The 20,200-nt window shown below is 39.9% G+C and overlaps 1 protein-coding gene across 5 annotated transcripts; it reads left to right on the forward strand.

Moving 5' to 3' along the window:
- The first annotated feature begins 1,589 nt into the window (after window positions 1–1,589).
- LOC103696142 (probable ethylene response sensor 1) lies at window positions 1,590–17,711 on the forward strand. 5 transcript variants are annotated; one of them, XR_005508024.1, is made up of 7 exons: window positions 1,590–1,740; window positions 11,291–12,249; window positions 15,772–16,140; window positions 16,218–16,537; window positions 16,730–16,857; window positions 17,053–17,294; window positions 17,357–17,711. XR_005508024.1 is itself a non-coding variant. In XM_039118383.1 (7 exons), exons 2-6 carry the CDS (start codon window positions 11,341–11,343, stop codon window positions 17,276–17,278), a joined length of 2,061 nt encoding a protein of 686 aa, XP_038974311.1. In that variant the 5' UTR covers window positions 1,590–1,740; window positions 11,291–11,340; the 3' UTR covers window positions 17,279–17,294; window positions 17,357–17,711. The 5 variants fall into 5 exon arrangements, 4 of the variants coding, with proteins under 4 accessions (XP_038974311.1, XP_038974313.1, XP_038974314.1 ...); XM_039118383.1 differs by having other exon boundaries at window positions 16,621–16,857; XM_039118385.1 differs by having other exon boundaries at window positions 16,218–16,478.
- The last annotated feature ends 2,489 nt before the right edge of the window (window positions 17,712–20,200 follow it).

Consider the following 20,200-nt stretch of genomic DNA (forward strand, 5'->3'; position numbering starts at 1 on the left):
ATTATTGCATAGCAATATACTAGGGTAAAATTATGTTTATATGGAAGTTCAGCTTATGCAAAAAAAAGAAGGAAACTACTAATTGTGATTTTCATTTCACCTCGTAATACAAGCATATTTGATGGGATGCTGAATATGTCAAATTTAAGAAAATAGAAAAATGTTTGCATGGTTCTTACAAAATGCACATCATATTTGAAGAACCATGCACGCTCCCTTCTACAATTTTTTATGATTTTCCTTGCTTCCCAAGTCTATTGGATTGATGTTTACTCTTGGTTAACTATTTCGCATCCAAACACAACCACATTTTATCAAAATCCACTGTTACACTCTTTGCTCTCCAAATGCCAAATTAAATAAAGAGTGTGATAATGTTTTAGACATCCCTCAAATGGAACATCCTCTTGCAACTTAGGTGTATCACATTCCTCTCCAACTGGATTTGCTTACCCTTATTGTAATAGCATTGTCTCTATTTGAGCGTGCAAAGCATTTTCCAATGATATAAGCTTAGTACATGTCAACCAAGATATTAAAACAAATCAAAAACACTGTTGCATTAACTATTTTTTCCAACCAAATATATCTCAATCAATCATCTACCAAATAGACTCTAGATTTTTATAAAAAAAAGAGAAAAGAGTCAAGACCACACGGAAAACTTCATCATAAAACTTAGACACTCGCATAGAAAACTTGTAAAACAAATTGTCAAGCCAAAATTCTTAAGCACCTTGGGCTCGTTTGGTTCGCGGAAAGCATTTTTCCTCCTAAAAATATGATTTCTGAGAATAAATTTCTAGGAAGAGCATGCCTAGGAAAGTATTTTTGGCATGTTTGGTTGACCATTGGAAAGTGACAAATTTCCAAAGTGTTTATGTTTGGTTGACCATCCACTTTCCTGAGAAAGTTATGTATAATTCCTATTATGCCCTTAATAAAAATTAGATTTTTAATGCCTCTTTAATGCTTCTTTAATGCTGAAAGACTTTTTTGGGTATGTTTTTAATGCCTCTTTAATGCTTCTTTAATGCTGAAGGGTTTTTTTGGAAAAAAGTAAAAATGGAGTGATTTCCGCCTAATGGGAAAGTTACGTAACTTTCTCATGTTTCTAATGGAAAAGATTTTTCATGAAATGTGGGAATCATATTCCAGTGGAAATACAATTTTTCCGTCTCTCTCATTTGAAAAGTCCAACCAAACAAGAGGCATCTAATTACTTTTCCGTTGACCATATTTTTCTCCCTTCTTTTTCCGCAAACCAAACTAGCCGTTATGTCAACCTAAAGACTTTCAACTACCAGCTTGTTAAAGATAGTCTAATTGCTCGGGAAAACTATATCAGCCCCCTCCTTGAGTTCCGACCACCTCCAAGAATTCGGAGAAACTGAAGCTGTTGCGCCACAAACTCATAGATAGAGAAGAACAAATCACAGAATGCCACGTCTCAAAACAATGTCGGCATTGTACGTGGCTTCTTCTTTGTTCCCTTCTTACGTCAGTGCTTGCGTCACACACCGACCGCCTCTTGTAGCGGATCTCTGTCGCTTTCGGACCTCGTGAGCCATAAAATCCGAAAAAATATCTAACGCCCCCTCCCTCTCTTTCCTCTTCTTTTGTCGCTGGTCCAAGCGCGTCGCGTGAAGACGGTGCGGGTCTGCCCCCACGCCGAATCGCTCCTCCATCGCCTCCGATCGCTCTCTTAGCTTCATCCGTTTCTCTTCTTTGTCGAATTAGGTAATTCCCGCACTTTCTGGTTCTTAATTTTGTCTGCATTAGAATTTTTTGAGCTCATTTCTTCCTTATTTTCGCGTTTGATTTGACTGATTGACTTACGATTCTTCTCCTTTATGAGGTTTTTCTTGAGCTAAAAACATGGCTTTGTGGTCTCCCTTTGATCAAAAAGTTTGGATCGTTTTGTTGTTTATTTGTTTTTTTGTTGTTTTTTGTGTTAGTAGCTTTGACGCATGGGTGGGATGGGTATTGGGAACAACTTTGGGGATTTGGGATAGGGAATCTAAGAGATAGGGAGCGGAAGGGACCTGGAGATCGCCATCACTTGTTGCCGTTCGCTATAGGCGAGGAGGAAGAGCGAGCACTACTCTCGCTATCTCCTCTACCGTGCGGGAAAGAGATGCTATACGCCCCTCGCAATCCGGGCCGGAGATGGAAGCCCGTTACTCGTTCTAGCGTGTGACTACTCTAGGTTGTTATCTTTTTTCCTTTTTTGAGAATAAAGGAGACTAATGGGCAGTAAGCCGCAATAGTCACCGGAACGGAAGTAGAAAAGTTTTATGTACATCCAGAATGACTGAAGAGGAAATATACAAGAGAAAGAAAAATAGGAAAACAGGAGCACGCTAAGAAGTAAAAGAAGAAAAAAAACAAAGGAGACTCAGGTGAGCCGGACAAAGTGGCTCAGATAACACAAAAGAACCTGGGATCATCACAATGCTTGTGATTCCATCATATTCTCCTTCTGCGAGAACCGCACCAATGGAAGTGCAATAGGAGGGCTTCATTTCATTCGGAGAGTCACACAAAGCCGGACAACAGCAACAACAGAAAGAAGGCTTCGTCCATGCTCATCTGAAGAGGAAACACTTGATCCTCAAAGCTTCCTAATCCGATCCTGCAGCTTGCCAAATCGAGAAGGGATTTATGATCAAGGAGAATAGACCAGCTACTAACCAAGCTAATAGCAGAGAAGTCAGTGGATGAAGGTAAGGAACTTTGATTCATGCAGATTCGACTATTTCGCTTCTTCTAGCAGCACCAAAGAAAAGCAACAATTAGCATGAGCACAGCAGAATAAGTCTCTTGAGGAATAAGCTGATATCCATTTGGTATAGAGATCCTTTAGATCACCATGTGGGCAAGGGACATTTAGGTGCAAGCAGAGAATGCTCCACATTTGAGAGGCAAAACGACAAGATAGGAAGAGACGAGCAGCTGTTTCTAAAGGATTAGAGCGACAGGGACAGCCACCAAGGGACTTATCCATTCTTTTCAAAATGTTTCCCCTAGTGTTTAGTTTGTCAAGAAGTGTCATCCAGAAGAAACATCTAACCTTTAGAGGGACTTTGAGTTTCCAAACAATAGGAGTCCCATTTGATTCCCCTTTTCAGGAAGCCGTACAAAGATGCAATGTTGAACAGACCAGAGGCGGTAAGGGACTATGAGTGATCATCCAGTAGGTTTGGATCCAGCAGAGTCCCGTTAAGGATGCTAGACAAATACTGCAGTTCAGCCGCAGCCTCGAAAGGGAAGTGCCACATTAGAAGTGCCAAGAGCTTCGATTGAAAAATTGAGCCACATACCTAGATTTGAGCCTAGAAGCCTGATAAAAGTTGGCAAATAAGGCTCTCAAAGGTAAATTCAAGATCCACTTGTGCTTCCAAAAGATTAGCTTCAACCCATTCCCAACAACAAAAGAAGATATGTTCCAAAAGGGTTGCAAAGAGGAGAGTGTGCCATTAAAGATAGTAGAGCATTTCCTCTTAGGCTTCCAACAATCAGTAAAAGAAGATAGATGCAAAGAGGAAGTGCCAAAAGAAGATATGATGGGGACATCAGAGCCCTTCATTCAGATGATCCTGAGCCCCCGGATTGAGTTAGATCCGGATTGGGTCCATTTGAGTCCGAGCCATTTTCTTTTATTGCATTATTTGCTTTTGTCTTAGTCAAGTCAATTTGGTCAGTTATTTTGTTATTAGACTAGTCAATTGGGTTTATGTAATTGGGTCAATAATGTAAGGTTTATATAAAGACCACCCCTCTCATGTATGAGGCAATTGATGATTGAATGAAAAAAAACCCTAGCCTCCTTATTCTTCGTCTTCCTCCTCTTTTCTTTTTTCTGTGTCTCTATAACCTCTTCTTCCTTCTCCCTCCCTTGTTCTTCCTCCTTCTCCTCTTCCCTTGTAGTTGTGCTACATCAGCTTGGTATCAGAGCCTCGGCTTTACCCCTGCCGCCAAAGCCACGGTCCAGTTCCTTGTCTCTCCTCTCTCTCGGTTTCACCAGATTCTCTTTTCTCTTCATCGGTTCCCACCAACGACAAGAACAGAGCCCCTTTCTCTGTCAATGCCATTCACCAGAAGGAAGGGCCGCCTCAACTCCCTCGGTCGGATCTTCTGCGGCCACCGCAGGCCACCAACCCGTAGGGAGTAGACCACCTTTCCCCTCCCCCCCCAAAACCATAGAACTGGGAAGCCCGGTTCTTCTCACATCTGTCCATGCCACCCCCACTTGGAGAAGACCCCCACCGGCCATCGTGTTTGGTGACTTAACTCCACGGAAGCCCGCCGCTTTACTGTCCACTGCGTAGCACCCGGACTGCAGGAGTCGTGACCGACCGCCGCCCACAACCGCCCTGCGACAACCCCGGAACACCCTCCGCTCGTGCCGTACCACCCGAAAAGAGGCCGCCCGCCGCCGTGACCGGCTGCCGACCACAGAGCCGCGGTCGCGATTTTCGCCGCCGCCCCTTCGGCCGATCCACAGCCGCCACCCTCCCCTCCCTTCTGCAGCTGCCACCGCAAGGGTCGGAGAGCCCTCCTGGACCGTCGGAAGGTTGAAAGTTGCTTAACGGGTAAGCTTCATACCCATTAACCCAAAACCCGGTTATCCGGGTCCAACAAAAGAAAAAGAAGAAAAAAAAGAAAAGAAAAAAAAGAGAAAAGTCCCCTGCACGTGCCGCACGTGCGTGCAAAAAAAAGAAAAAAAAAAAGAAAAAAAAAGAAAAAACAGCGTTACCTCTGTAATTGTTCATCTTCAACCTTCACCCGCACTGTGAACCGCGCCGCCGCCGTTGTCGACCGCATCATCACCGCACAGCAGCTGCCCAATCGCCGCCCACCCGACGAGTAGCGCCGCCGCACCGGCCAGCCGTCCCCTCCGCCCCTCCGTCGCTGCAGCACCGTCAAGCTGTGCGCCTCCTCCGTGGCCAACCGTAGCGCCGCCTCCGCCAGGCCCCGCCTTATCCGAGCCCTCCGCCAAGCTTTTCCTCCGAACACCGCCTTCCCCGAGCAGACCGCCCGCAACGCTTCTTCGTGTCCTCCGAGCACGCTGCCATCGAACCACAGAGCCGCCCCACCCCTGTGCTTCCTTCTCGGCGCCGAGATCCATCCTCCTGCCTCTGCTCCGCCGCCGGTCATCCCTATCCCGAACCCTCATCACCTTCCACCTCCCCTCTTTCCCCTCATCCCTTTTTTCTTCGGCCACTGTAACTCACCCGAGCCCAACACCCCACCAAAAACCTCACCCGAGTCCCATCAGCCCCCTATCTAAGCCGCAGTCTACCAAGGCCTTCGGGCCCAATTCCCCCAGCCCTTCTTTCAAGGTCCATCAGCCCATTGTTTTACAGGCCCATAGCTGCAGGCCCACAGGTCAGTCAGGTCCCGTGCCGCTGATTGTCTTCCCGCCAAGTTGCTGTAATCAGGTCTGGTTGAAGTCATTTGCCGAGCCTACTTGCTATGCTGTATTCTGGTCGTCTGCTTCACGACAGGTGATAGGTTTCCACTTTTCTTGGGCTTGTTCATTTAATTATGTTCTAGTTCTCTTGCATGATAGCCATATTTTTGAAACTTATTTTTGCTGTCAAAATTCAGAACATATAACTCGTACTTTCAAACCCATCCTATTCGCCCTTTAAAATCTAGATATTAAATTAGCACACTCTAGCAACTGGATGTTTCTTAACATTCTTTGATCAGATTACTTTAGAATCAGAATAACTATACTACTTGATTGCAGTCTAATTTCTTAAATTGAATAATTTTAATCCTTAATTCCAAATAAACGAAGTAAAAATCAACAACATTTAAACTTTAAGTTATTCTTGTGAAAACTTTCTGGTCTCTGAAATCATAATAGATTGCATTAGTAGGTTGTTATGCATCAAATTTGGTCCTACATCATATTTATTAGAATTTCATTAGTGATACTACATTTCACATCATCACCTAGTGTCGTCATTGCATGCCAACCCATAGTGATAGGGAGTACTATTTCAATCAACCTAAAATCCCTGTAGTATCATGAATTCCGACGTTTTGAGATCTCTCATGGAATAGTTCGATGCCATGTGGGCTGGAAACGAGAAATTCAAAAAAGAAATCCATGAGCTCATGCGAAATTCTAAGATTCCTAAACTGTCAATCCCCATTGCAGCCCAACCTAAAATTAGTTTGGCCGCACCACCTATAGTCTTTCCCCATCCTCCTAGGAACCAACCACCTTCCGATCACCAGCGCAATCTAGATGAGAGGTTGCTGCGTACCGTAAGAATAGAGGCCCCTACCTTTGCTGGTCAACCCGAGCCAAGTGTGTATCTTGATTGGAGAGCCACCATGGACAATTACCTTGAGTGAAACGAGATGACTGACGATAAAAAAGTGTGATTTGCCAAAATGAAGCTTATTGGGCAAGCTCACTGGTACTAGCATAATGTTGAGCATATGCGTGAGACCCAAAGGATTTCTCGTATAACTACATGAGAGGATATGAAAGAAAAGCTAAATGAGAATTATCTGCTATTTTCGTACCGACAACGCCTTATGGATATGTGGCAGAAGCTAACTCAAGGGACATCGACAGTTGCTGATTACATCGCACGATTTGAGGAGTTTCATATGAAATGCGGTGTAATAGAAGAGGAGACTCTTATCCTCTCTAGGTTTCGGGCAGAACTCCGCGAGGAAATCCAGAAAGAACTACTCCTCCGAGAAATTACTACTCTTAACCAAGCATACCAGTTGGCTCAAGATGTAGATAGTTTTTTAAGACTACCTGTGGTGAGGCCTATCGACCCTCGACCACTGGCCCCAGGAGCCCGACCTAACCAAAATTATCTTCCACAATTTAAACTGCTTTTCAATCTTCCTAATCAGCCCGGCCTAACCCAAGCACTGAATAGGACCTCTCCGATGCCTGTCCCAAACCCTTCAACTGATAAGGAAAAAAGGAATATTAGGTTCCAACCCTCCTTCTCGAAGCTAAACCCAATGCTTCTGGTGCCAAAAGTTCGGCCACATCGCGTCCCAATGCCCTGCCAAGACTTACCTGATTACTGAACCAAAAGCTGGGAGCTAAGAGACCAAATATGTCGAAGAAGTCTAGGAACCAAATATAGAAGACTATGTAAAAGACTTTGAAGACGAACCTACAGGATTAGACTTTGTCCAAGATGATTTCCAAAGGGAGACTATTGACCTAAGTACAACCAAGCCACTTCACATCATTACTGTGGAAGAGGTAATGAAAGATATTGAGAGCCAGTCACCTGAGTTGGCACTTGTGGCTAAAGATACCAATGCGGAGTCCAACCTTGAACATTCCCCTGTAGTAGTTCCCCTTCTATAGGAGTTTCATTCTGTAGTCCCTGGTGATCTTCCGGATGCACTTCTTCCGATGCATGATATCCAACACGCAATTGAACTAGTTTCCGGAGCATCTCTGCCCAACCTTCCACAACATAGGCTCAACCCGAATGCATATACTAGGACCTGGGATTTAATGTTATCGACAGTTGAGTTTGCATATAATAGTTCGGTTAACAAATCCATAGGCATGAGTCCATTCGAAGTGGTGCATGATTACAAACCTAAGCAACCCATAGACCTATTTTTTATATCTCATCAGTATAGAGTCTTTGAGTCTGCACAGTCATTTGTATCACATCCACATTCATTGTATCAAGAAATCAGCAATTGTATTCACTTTAATAACTTAAAATATAAATCTCTTGCTGATTTACACAGACGTTATAAAGAGTTAAGTGAAAGAGGTTATGTCATGATAAGAATTAGGCTTGAACGACTTTCTTCGGAAACGTTCAAGAAATTGCAAGCTTGTAGTGCAGAATCGTTCAAAGTCTTAAAGAAAATCAGTTCGAATGCATATGTTATGGATCTTCCTGATAACTATGGGATTAGTGCAACATTTAATATTGAAAATTTAGTCCCATACAAAAGACAACATTCATGTCTTCTGACCTCTTTATTGATATACCTGCCCATGTTGAACACCCTGACTCAAGGTCCGCTGTACCGGTACCGGTGGCGGTCCGAACCGGTACGTACCGGTCGCGTATCGATCTTGTACTGGTCCGTACCGATACCGGTACCGGTACCGGATTTCCACTGATCCGGTACTGGTCTCAGCCCAGACAGATATGTACCGGCCTGTACCGGCTGGTATGGACCGGTACGGCAGACCATGTCCTGACTTATTACCTGCTATTGAGCCACTAGCTCTCAAATTTTATGCACGCAGAGAACAAATAGAACATATATTGGATGAGCAGGTTATGTCAACCAAGAACGGTGGTTACCAATGTTACCTTGTTCGGTGAAAAGGTCGATCAAAGTCTGACGTGACGTGGATTTCCAGAGCTCAGTTGCAACGCCTTGACCCCGATCTTCTGGAGCAGTACGACAGCCAGCCAGACCTGTACTCGACGGGGTCGAGTTTTTTCCACCCGGAAGGAGTTGATGGGGACATCAGAGCCCTTCATTCAGATGATCCTGAGCCCACGGATTGAGTCAGACCCGGATTGTGTCCATTTGAGTCCGAGTCATTTTCTTTTATTGCATTATTTGCTTTTGTCTTAGTCAAGTCAATTTGGTCAATTATTTTGTTATTAGACTAATCAATTAGGTTTATGTAATTGGGTCAGTATGTAAGGTCTATATAAAGACCACCCCTCTCATTTATGAGGCAATTGATGATTGAATGAAAAAAATTCCTAGCCTCCTTCTTGTTCTTCTTCTTCTTCCTCCTCCTCTTCCCTTCTTCCTGCGTCTCTATAACCTCTTCTTCCTTCTCCCTCCCTTATTCTTCCTCCTTCTCTTCCCTTGCAGTTGTGCTACATCAAGATAGCATTCCCCGTTGGACGCTATCTTCGCATCTATATAATGAGATAACAATCTAGAGTTGTTATCTCATTAAAGTAGATTGGGATAAAGTTAGGATAAGAACATACCAAATAGGTGATTTGCGGATCATTATCCCATTATCTCTCACATGATCTACAACACAATCTATTTGGCATAAACAATATTCTTGGGATATTCAATCACAAGAATCATGGTTTATATCAATAGCCTGAGGGGTGAGACTAACAGAAGTTGCTCTTCTCAAAAAAGAGAAATATGCCAAATGTCCATCCGACCAGCATGCAACATCCCCTCCTTATGAAGCCCGCCCAAGACTTGCATGTTCTCTACACTAGGCCGAGTCAGCTCCAATACCACACAAACATTATGCTTAGAGCTGTAAAACCTAGTCCACATGTGCACTACTTTGGTTATAATAAAACAAATATTTTGAAAATACTATTAGAAAAAACAAAACTATGCTTTTTCTAACAAAGAATTTGCAAAGCATGATCAAACACATATCCTTGGGGTGATAAGATATATAGTGCGTACGCATGACCTTATCATTATGGTATAAGGGCCAAGGAATATTCCCCTCGCACTACCTTGTTTCACCTTGACAATGACTACTTTCCCAGTATGTGACCTAGTGCATCTCACATTGCTTTGATATTACACACCAAAGTAGTGTCACCAAATATTGGTTTTACAAGACAGTGAAGAGTGACTAAGGGCATAGAGACTTGCCTAAAAAACTAGCTCTCTTCGCACAAGGACAGGAATATGTAGATTTTAAAAGTTTACGAGCATTTTTTCTTGTCCTTTCACAGCGTAGCCTTGGGGCTGTACAAGATATATTTTGTTGATCCAAATCTTCATTAAGAAACATGATTTTAACATCCACTTGAATCAATCTAATTCCAGGTGTACAACAAACAAGATCGTTCGAATAGAAGAAAGTCTAGTTACAAGAAAAAAAGTTTTCTCAAAATCCATGCCTTCAATTTATGTGAAATGTTTTGCAACTAATCTTGCTTTAAACTTGTCTATATTGTTATCACGTCTCTTTATTTTTAAAATCCATTTATTACATACATGTTTTCTTCCAAGGGAAAATTGATAAGTTCCCAAACCTTATTTCTCATCATGGAGCTAATCTTTCCGGTTGTGGCAATAATCCAGTCTTTTGAATTTGGAGAATTCAAAGCCTCAAAAAATGATTTAGGTTCATCATCATTGTTAGCTATGCAAGTACAAACTCAAAATATCTTCTAGAGTACTTTGCCTAAGTGATTGATTTTCTAGTAGAACACTCTCACTGTCATCCACAACTAATACTAAATTCTCATTGATATTAGAATCATTTGGCAACTCAAAAAGTATGATGGCCATTTTAGGCTTCTTTCTTTTAGGAAATTTCTTCTCCATGAAATCAACGTTTCTTTACTTAAAGTCAAAAATAACTCTATTTGCTTATAAAATAACACAACCTTTTGAATGCATTGGAAAACAAGGATGCCCAATGAAGGTGCATTCTAATGTTTTGAAATCTTGTTTTGATCTATTAGCTGAGGGAATAAGAACATGAGCAGCAGACTCAAGGGTGCAGGTTAGCTAACTTTGCTTGGCATCTAGTCCATAATTCATAGGGTGTCTTAGGTACAAAGTTAGAAGGAAGTCTACTCATATGTAAACAACAATAAAAAGAGCATCTCCAAAATTTTAAAGACAAGTTAGCATGTGATATTATAGATCTCACCATATTCAATAGAGTACACTTTCTTCTCTAACCAATGCCATTTTCTTGTGGTGTATAAGAAAACTTAACCTCTCTCCATATGCTGTATGCCATATTGTTCACAAAATTTCTTAAATAGACTTGATGTGTATTCTTCTATCAGTCCTTAAATTTTAAATTTTTGATTCAATTGATTTTCAGCTTCAGCTTTAAACTTTTTGAAATACTGTGAAGCGTCGGACTTGTGAAAAAATAGATAGGAAGATCCATGCCACAAAAAATCATCTATGAACGTGATAAAATAAAGATAACGTCCTCTATCTTGCACATTAATAGATCCACAAATATCTGAATGAACGTGATTAAATAATTCGCCATATCTATAAGCTTTGGTAAATGGTTTGTAGTGGCTTTTCCAGAGATGCAATATTCCAGGTGGGTAGTTCTATTTATTTCCAGGTGATAAAATAAAGATAACCTTATGCAGACTATAATATTTAACTTTTTAGCAAATTTTGTTTGTGTTTGTGTTAGTGCTTGGTTGAATAGCTGGAAGTGTATTTGTTTTCCTGTTTGGCCTATGCCTGTTGAATTTAAGAAATATTCTATACTATTTAGTTACTAGACTTCATTTATATGCTCCATATTGACTTAAATCTTGAACTATAGTTGTCTCTGTAGGAATGTAGGAAGAATGTAGTAATTGCAGCAGTTGCTGGATGATGGAGAGTTGTGACTGCTTGGAGCCACAATGGCCCGCCGATGAGCTTCTAATTAAATATCAGTACATATCGGATTTCTTCATAGCCCTTGCGTATTTCTCTATTCCACTTGAGCTCATTTATTTTGTGAAGAAGTCTTCCTTCTTTCCATATAGATGGGTTCTGGTTCAGTTTGGTGCATTTATTGTTCTTTGTGGAGCAACCCATCTCATAAACTTGTGGACTTTCACAGTGCACTCAAAAACTGTTGCCATTGTTATGACTGTTGCAAAAGTTTCAACTGCTGTTGTGTCCTGTGTGACAGCTCTAATGCTTGTTCATATCATTCCTGATTTGCTGAGTGTAAAGACAAGGGAGCTATTTTTGAGGAGTAAAGCTGAAGAACTGGATAGAGAAATGGGCTTGATACGGACACAGGAAGAAACAGGAAGACATGTTAGAATGCTTACGCATGAAATCAGAAGCACACTCGATAGACATACGATATTAATGACTACCCTTGTGGAGCTGGGGAGGACTTTGGGTTTGGAGGAATGTGCACTCTGGATGCCATCACGTAGTGGTTCAAATCTTCAGCTTTCTCATACCCTGCGGTACAAGATTACAGTTGGGTCAACTGTGCCGATTAATCATCCTATAGTCAATGAAGTTTTTAGTTGCAGTCATGCAAAAATAATTCCACACACATGCCCATTGGCAAGGATTCGGCCTCTTTCAGGAAGATATGTGTCACCAGAGGTGGCTGCAGTGAGAGTTCCTCTTTTGCATCTTTCAAATTTCCAAATTAATGATTGGCCAGAGCTTTCTGCAAAATGTTATGCTGTGATGGTTTTGATGCTCCCATCAGATAGTGCAAGAAAATGGCACATTCATGAAATGGAGCTTGTTGAGGTGGTTGCTGATCAGGTTTTTATCCTACTTTCGACATTCTTTTGTGAATCATTGTTGATTGTATGGGTAAATTTTCATAATAGTGAACAATAGGCTGTTATGATTTTTGTCCATCTTTTACTACTATAGTAAAAGCAGATATGCATCCGGTCTTTGTCAAATGTGGTTTAGTCTTCTCATTGTGCAATGATTATCATTGAAATTTATGCATCTTAGTTTGATATTAGAGATGCCTGGGCTGAGTAAATTCTGCTGTCTCTAGTCACTACTAATCCTGCTATCTTAATTTGACATTAGAGATGCCCAGCCTGAGTGAATTCTTCTATATCTAATCACTTCTAATTATGACTTGAATACTTGAGTTGCATCTCTACCTTTATAACATCTCTGCCTGCCTCTTCACCACACCTGCATAGCATGTGATCAACATACAATAGTTTGCTACTAGTTCATCAGCATCTCGAAAAGCATGCAGAGTTTCTTCTAGTTTACCGTATCAGCTAGATTTTTAATGGCATATGGATTGAATCTTTTTGCATGACTGCCTTGGTAGTTGAATTAACGAAAACAGGAATCTGCAAGGCACCTTCTTCCAATTTGGAAATTATTAGCCTGGCTCAATTAGGTTGGAAATGTCCCATAGTTATGAATACAGTGCATACACTCATGATGTCCTTTAGGTAATAAATGATGGAGTTAGACATAGTTATCTTCATTTCCCTCTTCAAGGAAGATAGATCCTTAGCCCCTCTTCCATAAATTTCAAATCCTTGCACCTTGCGTGCATGCATGTAATATTCCATATACCCAAGGAGCACAAAAATTTATCAAAATTTATCTAGTTTCATAAGAAGGTGCCATCCTCTTAAGGGGCAGACATCAAGAAATGGGTAATATTTTGAGATATTCCACCCCTTCTTCCTAAACAAACTATATTTAATGCAATCGATGCCATCTCCATTATATCTTTTTTGTGGAAGAGCTTTTAGATATTGCCTGGCATTTGTATTGAGGTGTTGAGTATCATTACCATAAAATTGTTTGGTTGGATGGTTGTTGCACACAAGATAGAAAGTTATAGAATTATTAATAAATCTTCATGTGATGTTTGATAGCAATTGAGAGGCAATTGGTTATCTTCATTCCAAAATATGAATTACATAAACTAGGTTTTTGATAGTTATAGAGTAGTTGTCATTAATATTAAAGGAAAAAGGAGATGTGAAGAAAAGTGACTGGATAAATATTATCAGGATAGGCGGAGAAGCAAAATGCAAGGACTATCTTTATAACATTTGCTCTAAGGTTATTGATGTTATGGACTGATGTTTATGCAAAAGGCCATTTGAAATGGAGAGTGATATACTTCGTTTCCCCTGCTTTCTAGATATATTTCATACCTCCTTATTCCAAATTCTAAATGCTAATGGGTGGGCTGCAATGCTGAAAGGCTATTTGTGTTATGGAAGTTCATTCACTAGGTTGATAAGTTGCATTTTTTTCTTTTGTCCATTGTGAGAAGGCGTGAATTATGACCTTAATATATGATTGCCTACCTTGATTTATCAAGTTTTAAAATGTTTGGCCCTATTATTTTTGCTTGTGTACATGTGTTTCAATGTATAATTATGAATTTTAACATATCTGATGATATACTATAAAATAAGCAATACCAATTGATAGTTGGTGATGGTACACCCAAAAGATACAAAGAATGTATTTTGATGATGAAGTGTCCATATGATATATTATATATTGTAGAATATGGAGGTAAACGTTTATTACATTTTATTTTGTTTTTGTTTTTTACATGGCAAGGTGCATTTGGTACTTTAAAGCCTGATGGCACTGGGAGGAAGGGGAATTTTGATGATATCTCTTGTAATAAGGGTCCATTAAGTTATGGCAGTGTTCTTGAAGATTATAATGGTGACATTATTGGCTATTTTTGGGCTTTTTATTGTAAGATTTCCAAACATGCAGTGGTAAAAGTCTTTCTTGGTTGGTAGAAGAAAAGGCTTGTACCTTGACTCATTGGGTAAGCATAATGGGATTCTTTAAGCCAAGATTCAGGCCAATGATGAGTTGGTAGAATATTGGATAAAGGAAGTAGAAATGATGTTCTTGAAGGAAACTGCTTGTCGTGACTTTCCTTTGGGATCCTTTGCAACTTCTCGTACAGTTGTGATGCAGGACAACCAAAGAGTACTCTGTTTTCGATGGGTACCAGAATTTCTTACTTTATCATAATGCAACATGGATTTTTGAAAGAGAATTTAAATTTTAGGGATATGAGCAAATGATGGATGAAAGACCACCTAAGTAATGTAGGGGTTTCAATGATTCTTAAAAAGTAACTAAAATGACAGGCTGCTGGAATTCTCTAGTAGATCTGTGATTTGATTCAGATGGAACTACCAATCTAAAGATCATAAATTGGAAACTTATTGCATAACGTCTTTTTGCATTATGGTGTTGAAATCTAGTGTTGAATTAGAATTTTATATAATATTGATATTAAAATTAAAGAGAAGGTTGCCTACCGGTAAGATAATAGATGAGACCACCATTTTTGGTGGCCTAGGAATTGTCACTCATAGTTCTAGATTTATGACTCCTTGGAAGTTCAGGTTGAGAAGCAAACCTGGAAATATACTTGGGAGATGAAATCCTTGAAGGAAAATAAAGCTGCCTTGAACATAATTACTGGCTTCAAACACCTAATTGATCCCTAAATTATTGAATGCAAGGATTCAAATCCCGTAGGACGGGGCCGTCTCAGTTTCTCCATGGAACAGGTTGCACCATGTCCCGACACTTGAGACAGCTAATGTCCCATCTTGTCCCGATCACCATCCTGTCTTGGTCGGTTGGTCCCCACCCAACACTTAGGACACGGCATTGGATGCCCTGCCATCCCACCAAGACTTAAATCCTTGATTAAATGGACCTAGATAAACCAAACAGAACATGCTAATGCATCAAACTGCTATTTATCCTTCAACAATATACGGCAGCTAGTACAAGAAGCATCTAGTGAAGGAAAGTATTGATGGTTAGATCATAGTAAAGCATAGTATCATACAATTATTGTTCATTTTTCTACCCACTTGGTGATTAGATTAAAGACTGTCAAAATACATGAATTTTGGTTTCTAGTCTTTTTTTTGGGTAGTGCAGATCATCTTCAACTATTTTGATTTTCAATTTGAATGGTTAGTCACTGATTTTGAATTTAGATATTTTTTCAAACACTCTTGATTCTTCATATCTTAAAGTTAATTTCCCAATGTTCTGTCGAAATGGTCTGATTGAATTCTTGAAATTTTTTATGTGGGCCAAGAAAACTCAGTGAAATAGAAAGTTAATGGACATCACATTTAGTATTTCAAAAATTTTCAACCAATTTTCAAGTAATAGAAAATATTTGTCTTCCTTCTTACTCATGAACAATTTTGTTTTCATGCAAGCATGAATGCCTATAAGCTTTGATTCCTTTTATGAGGAAAGATCTTAAGTACATTTTTCTTTATTCAGGTAGCAGTAGCACTTTCACATGCTGCTATTCTGGAAGAATCTATGCGGGCCCGTGATTTACTTATGGAGCAAAATATTGCCCTAGATTTGGCTCGGCGGGAGGCAGAAATGGCCATACGTGCTCGCAATGATTTTCTAGCAGTCATGAACCATGAAATGCAAACTCCAATGCAAGCAATTATTGCTCTTTCTTCCCTGCTTCTTGAAACTGAATTAACTCCTGAACAACGATTGATGATAGAAACCATATTGAAGAGTAGCAACCTTCTAGCTACACTCATCAACAATGTTTTTGATCTGTCTAAACTTGAGGATGGTAGCCTTGAGTTAGAGGTTGGAGCTTTCAATCTTCATGCAGTTTTTAGAGAGGTAAGTGCCTGTTTCTCTGTGTATCTTGTAGGGTATGCTTGTCTCTTCGATTACTTACTTACTGAATTAAATAGTAGGTCATGAATTTGATAAAGCCAATTGCAGCTGTGAAGAAATTGTCAGTGTCAGAGATGTTGGCACCAGACTTGCCATTGTGTGCCATTGGTGATGAAAAACGGCTGATGCAGACTATCTTAAATATTGCTGGTAATGCTGTTAAATTTACAAAGGAGGGCCGCATTTCACTTACAGCTTCAGTTGGCAAGCCAGAGTATTTGAGGGACATTCCTGACTTCTGTCCAGTCCCCAGTGATGGGCATTTTTACCTGAAAGTTCAGGTTAATATATATCCCATACTCCATGAACCTCTTGAGATCAAAAGTTTCCACTGTGACACGTAAGCTACTGGAAAAGTATTATGGATATTATGAGCTATCACTCATCTTGCATGGATTAACTACCAAGCTCAAATTTATGCAGGATATTACATACGCATAATGACTGCATCTTCATCTTGACAGACATTTTGGTGCATGAGCTACTTGCAATAACAATTCTTAAAATCAAGTGGCAATCTTCTATACTGCAGGTTAAGGATACTGGTTGCGGAATCAGTCCTCAAGACAAAGCACATTTATTTACCAAATTTGCGCAGGCTCAAAGTGGAAAAAACCAAGGTTATAGCGGCAGTGGACTTGGGCTTGCCATTTGTAAGAGGTATGAGCCACATAAAACCCAACTTCCTTTTCATGCTAGAAATTAAATTGCAGTAAATGCATGCATTTTTTTGTTTAATTTTCTGCAGGCTCATAGACAGTGATAATACCTATGACTAGTGTGTGAAAGCCTAGCCTCGAATAGTCTTTATGCATCTTTGAGTCTTGTGATTGCTTATCCAAATGGTTCTCTCAGGTTTGTTAGTCTCATGGAAGGACACATCTGGCTTGAAAGTGAAGGTGCTGGAAAGGGTTGTACAGCGACGTTCATTGTGAAGCTTGGGACGTGTGAAAATCCTATTGGATATCAGCAACAAACTGTGCCTAAAGCAAGGCTAAATCATAGAGAGGCAGATCTTTCGGGCCCAAGAGCACTGTCAAAAGATGAGAAAGGACTGGCTCGATACCAAAAAAGTGTATAGATGCTTTGAAAGTCTGGTGAGTCACACCAATTTTGATATAATTCCATGTGTAAAACCTGATATTTCCGATGCTTTCAGGTGGCACATTTTGTTGCCCGAATGAGAAAATTCAGTAGCTCTTGCGGTAGGGAAGGTAGCAGTGTAGAGGTGCTGGTTCCAACGCTGACTGGCTTGGAGGTATTTATATTGGAAGCACTGCATACAAACATCCTTCTATCTGCTTGATTGAAGCTTGCTATAGTAATATATTTGAACTTTTTAGTGAAATTTGGTGCATTTGGATATAAACTTTATTTGTAAGGAAAAGTGTGATGGAAACCGACTCCACCAGTCGTTAAGCATTGTATATTAACCCCTGTTTATCCGCTTGATTGAAGTCTTCTAAGATGATAAACTTTTTATTGATAATTGGTGCACATTTTTTAAGCCTTAAGGAGAATTGCGTGGGAAGCTGACTCCATAAGTCATTCTTTGTGCTGACTGCTTTGACAATTTGGGATTTCCACCATGACATTTGTGGGATATTGGTTGTTGGGACCAATGGGTTCACCACCTCCAAATCAAAAGAATCATGTTTAAGGAGTTGTTTGGTTCGTAGGAAGGGCAGAGAGAAAAATATAGTCAATAAAAAAATTTTAAAAAAAAATCTCATATTTGTTTGGAGATTTTAAAGAAGAAAAAAAAAAAAAAGTAACTTTTCTATTGGGAATAAGTTGTTTCAGGTTCATGCTGCATCCCCAGTGAACTCTAGTTCTGAAATGTTCTAATCCATTTATTTGGTTGTTTATATTCTCTTTATTTTTTCAGAAAGTTTACAGGGTTATATCACAGTTTCTAAAATCACATTTGTAGTCATTCAAAAAGATATCATGTTTGTAGGTTCTAAAATTTGTACATGTAATCAGTGCATCTTTTCTCTCTCAGTCTAGAAAGCTTCAGTTGCCTTTGCATCTGGTGTATTTCCATTGCCCTCTGTATTTGGATCTAGAGTAGGAATTCAACTAAATTAAAGTAAATAAACAAAAGAAAAAAAAAAGTTTATCTATGGATTTCATCTATGGCTGCTGAGCCTCATCCTCTCTTAATAGATGCATGGTGCTTGACGGATTAAAAAAAAAAAAAAAATGTTTGCTTTCGTCCAAGCCACTCTATCCATGGAGAAGAGAATAGATCGGCGAGCTAGTTTGCCAATTATGTGGCTGATCACGGTATTCCGATTTTGTGAACTATAATGACTTGCCCGCTGCCTTAAGAGATCTTCTATTGTTTGGGTTGTACTCATACTCACGTAATCTCGTTACCCCGATGTACCCTACAAAAGAAAGTACTGAAGAGAGCTATATTTTTATATAATTTTTTTAAGAGTATTAATGCAAAAGTCATTCAAGCCATTTACATTTAAAATGATTGGTAACACCATCAGTCAAAGAATCTAACTGAAAGTGGTATTTTTTCCCAAAAGTAGGATAATTTTAAGGGATATGTAATTTGGATGAAAAATATGTAATAACTTATATTTATAATAATATGGGCTCGTTTGGTTTGCCGAAAAAGAAGGGAGGGAAGTGTGGTTAGTTGGAGTTTTCAAAGGAGAGAGATGGAAAAGTTGTATTTCCATGGAAATATGATTTCCGTATTTCATGTGAAAGTCTTTCTCATGAGAAATATTAGAATGTTACTTTCAGACAAGAATCACTCTATTTTTATTTTTTTCCAAAAAGGCCCTTCAGCATTAAAGAGGCATTAAAGATTTAATTTTTATTAAGACTATAATAGGAATTACACATAACTTTCTCAAGAAAGTGGATGGTCAACCAAACATAAGCATTTTGAAAATCTGTCACTTTTTCATGTTTAACCAAACATGCCAAAAGTAAATTCTCAGGCATTCTCTTTTTAGAAATTTTCTTCCCAAGAATTATACTTCTAGGAGGAAAAATGCTTTCCGCGAACCAAACGAGCCCTATATATGCATCTTGACTGGAATTCTACCTAAAAAACAAGTATATGCCCGCCCAAAGGCAATTTGTCTAAATGCTAGATATTGAGTTTGAGGTTGATCAGATATAACCTATGGAGATTAAACTATCAATTTAGCAAGAGAATCAAATGAGGTATAGAACGTGAGTGGTTACCAAAATGTGGAAAGTCGGAAAATAGCTGGAGCTGATTGTTGGAACTATCAAGGACAAATGAAAATCTAGTAGTGATACATGTTTGTAAAAGAAATAAGTGGCTTCTTAATCGTTAAAAATGAATTGTATAAACATAAAAATGTAATTTTATGAAAGGGCCTTTTGCCAGAATTATCTTTAGCTGGCCGGGCAGGCCCCCCATCCTGTGAACATTTCTACGAGAATGAGGCCATTAAATTTCTATCCGCATATAAAAATATATGCGGAAGTATGAAAACCTGGTTCGCAGACTGAACGGGGGTTTGCTCCTTAATTAAGTAGTGCACTATTGTCTACGGTCCGCATAAAATTTATATGCGAAAGAGAACCGCTTATAAATATCTAAGGGGACCTTCGATGTCGGATCTGTATGGTCAAACGGATGCTTCACGTCGTGGGAGGGTGGAAATAGTTCACGAGTAGGTTTGCGTCCGCCTGTACCGCCAGAAGCTCGCACGTGTGCAGGCGCTCCGCATGCCATCCTAATCTTCCGGGCCACCGTTTCTCCGGCGAGCTCCGTCGCCCTCCCCGCCTGCCACAGACGCAATTATCTCGTCCTCTCTGAGTAGTAGCGTAGTGGAGCACAGCACCTATTCGACGGAATACTGAAGTAATGCTTAAGAGACAGCTTCTTTGGAGTAGGTCTGGCGATTTGTACGATGCGGCTTCTTCACACCGAGAGCAAACATGGGCATGCCATGGATCAAATATGGCAATAGCAGCGGGGTTGTACAAAGGAGTGATTTGA

The sequence above is a fragment of the Phoenix dactylifera genome, unplaced genomic scaffold, assembly GCF_009389715.1.
Source record: "Phoenix dactylifera cultivar Barhee BC4 unplaced genomic scaffold, palm_55x_up_171113_PBpolish2nd_filt_p 000343F, whole genome shotgun sequence".
Classification (NCBI taxonomy): Eukaryota; Viridiplantae; Streptophyta; class Magnoliopsida; order Arecales; family Arecaceae; genus Phoenix; species Phoenix dactylifera.

Coding starts and splice junctions, on each gene's coding strand:
- LOC103696142 (XM_039118383.1), top strand. CDS start 11,341: ATGATGGAGAGTTGTGACTGCTTGGAGCCACAATGGCCCGCCGATGAG. Junction 16,538..16,620: donor AAAAGTTTCCACTGTGACAC/GTAAGCTACTGG, acceptor AAATTTATGCAG/GATATTACATACGCATAATG. Junction 16,858..17,052: donor GGGCTTGCCATTTGTAAGAG/GTATGAGCCACA, acceptor TGGTTCTCTCAG/GTTTGTTAGTCTCATGGAAG.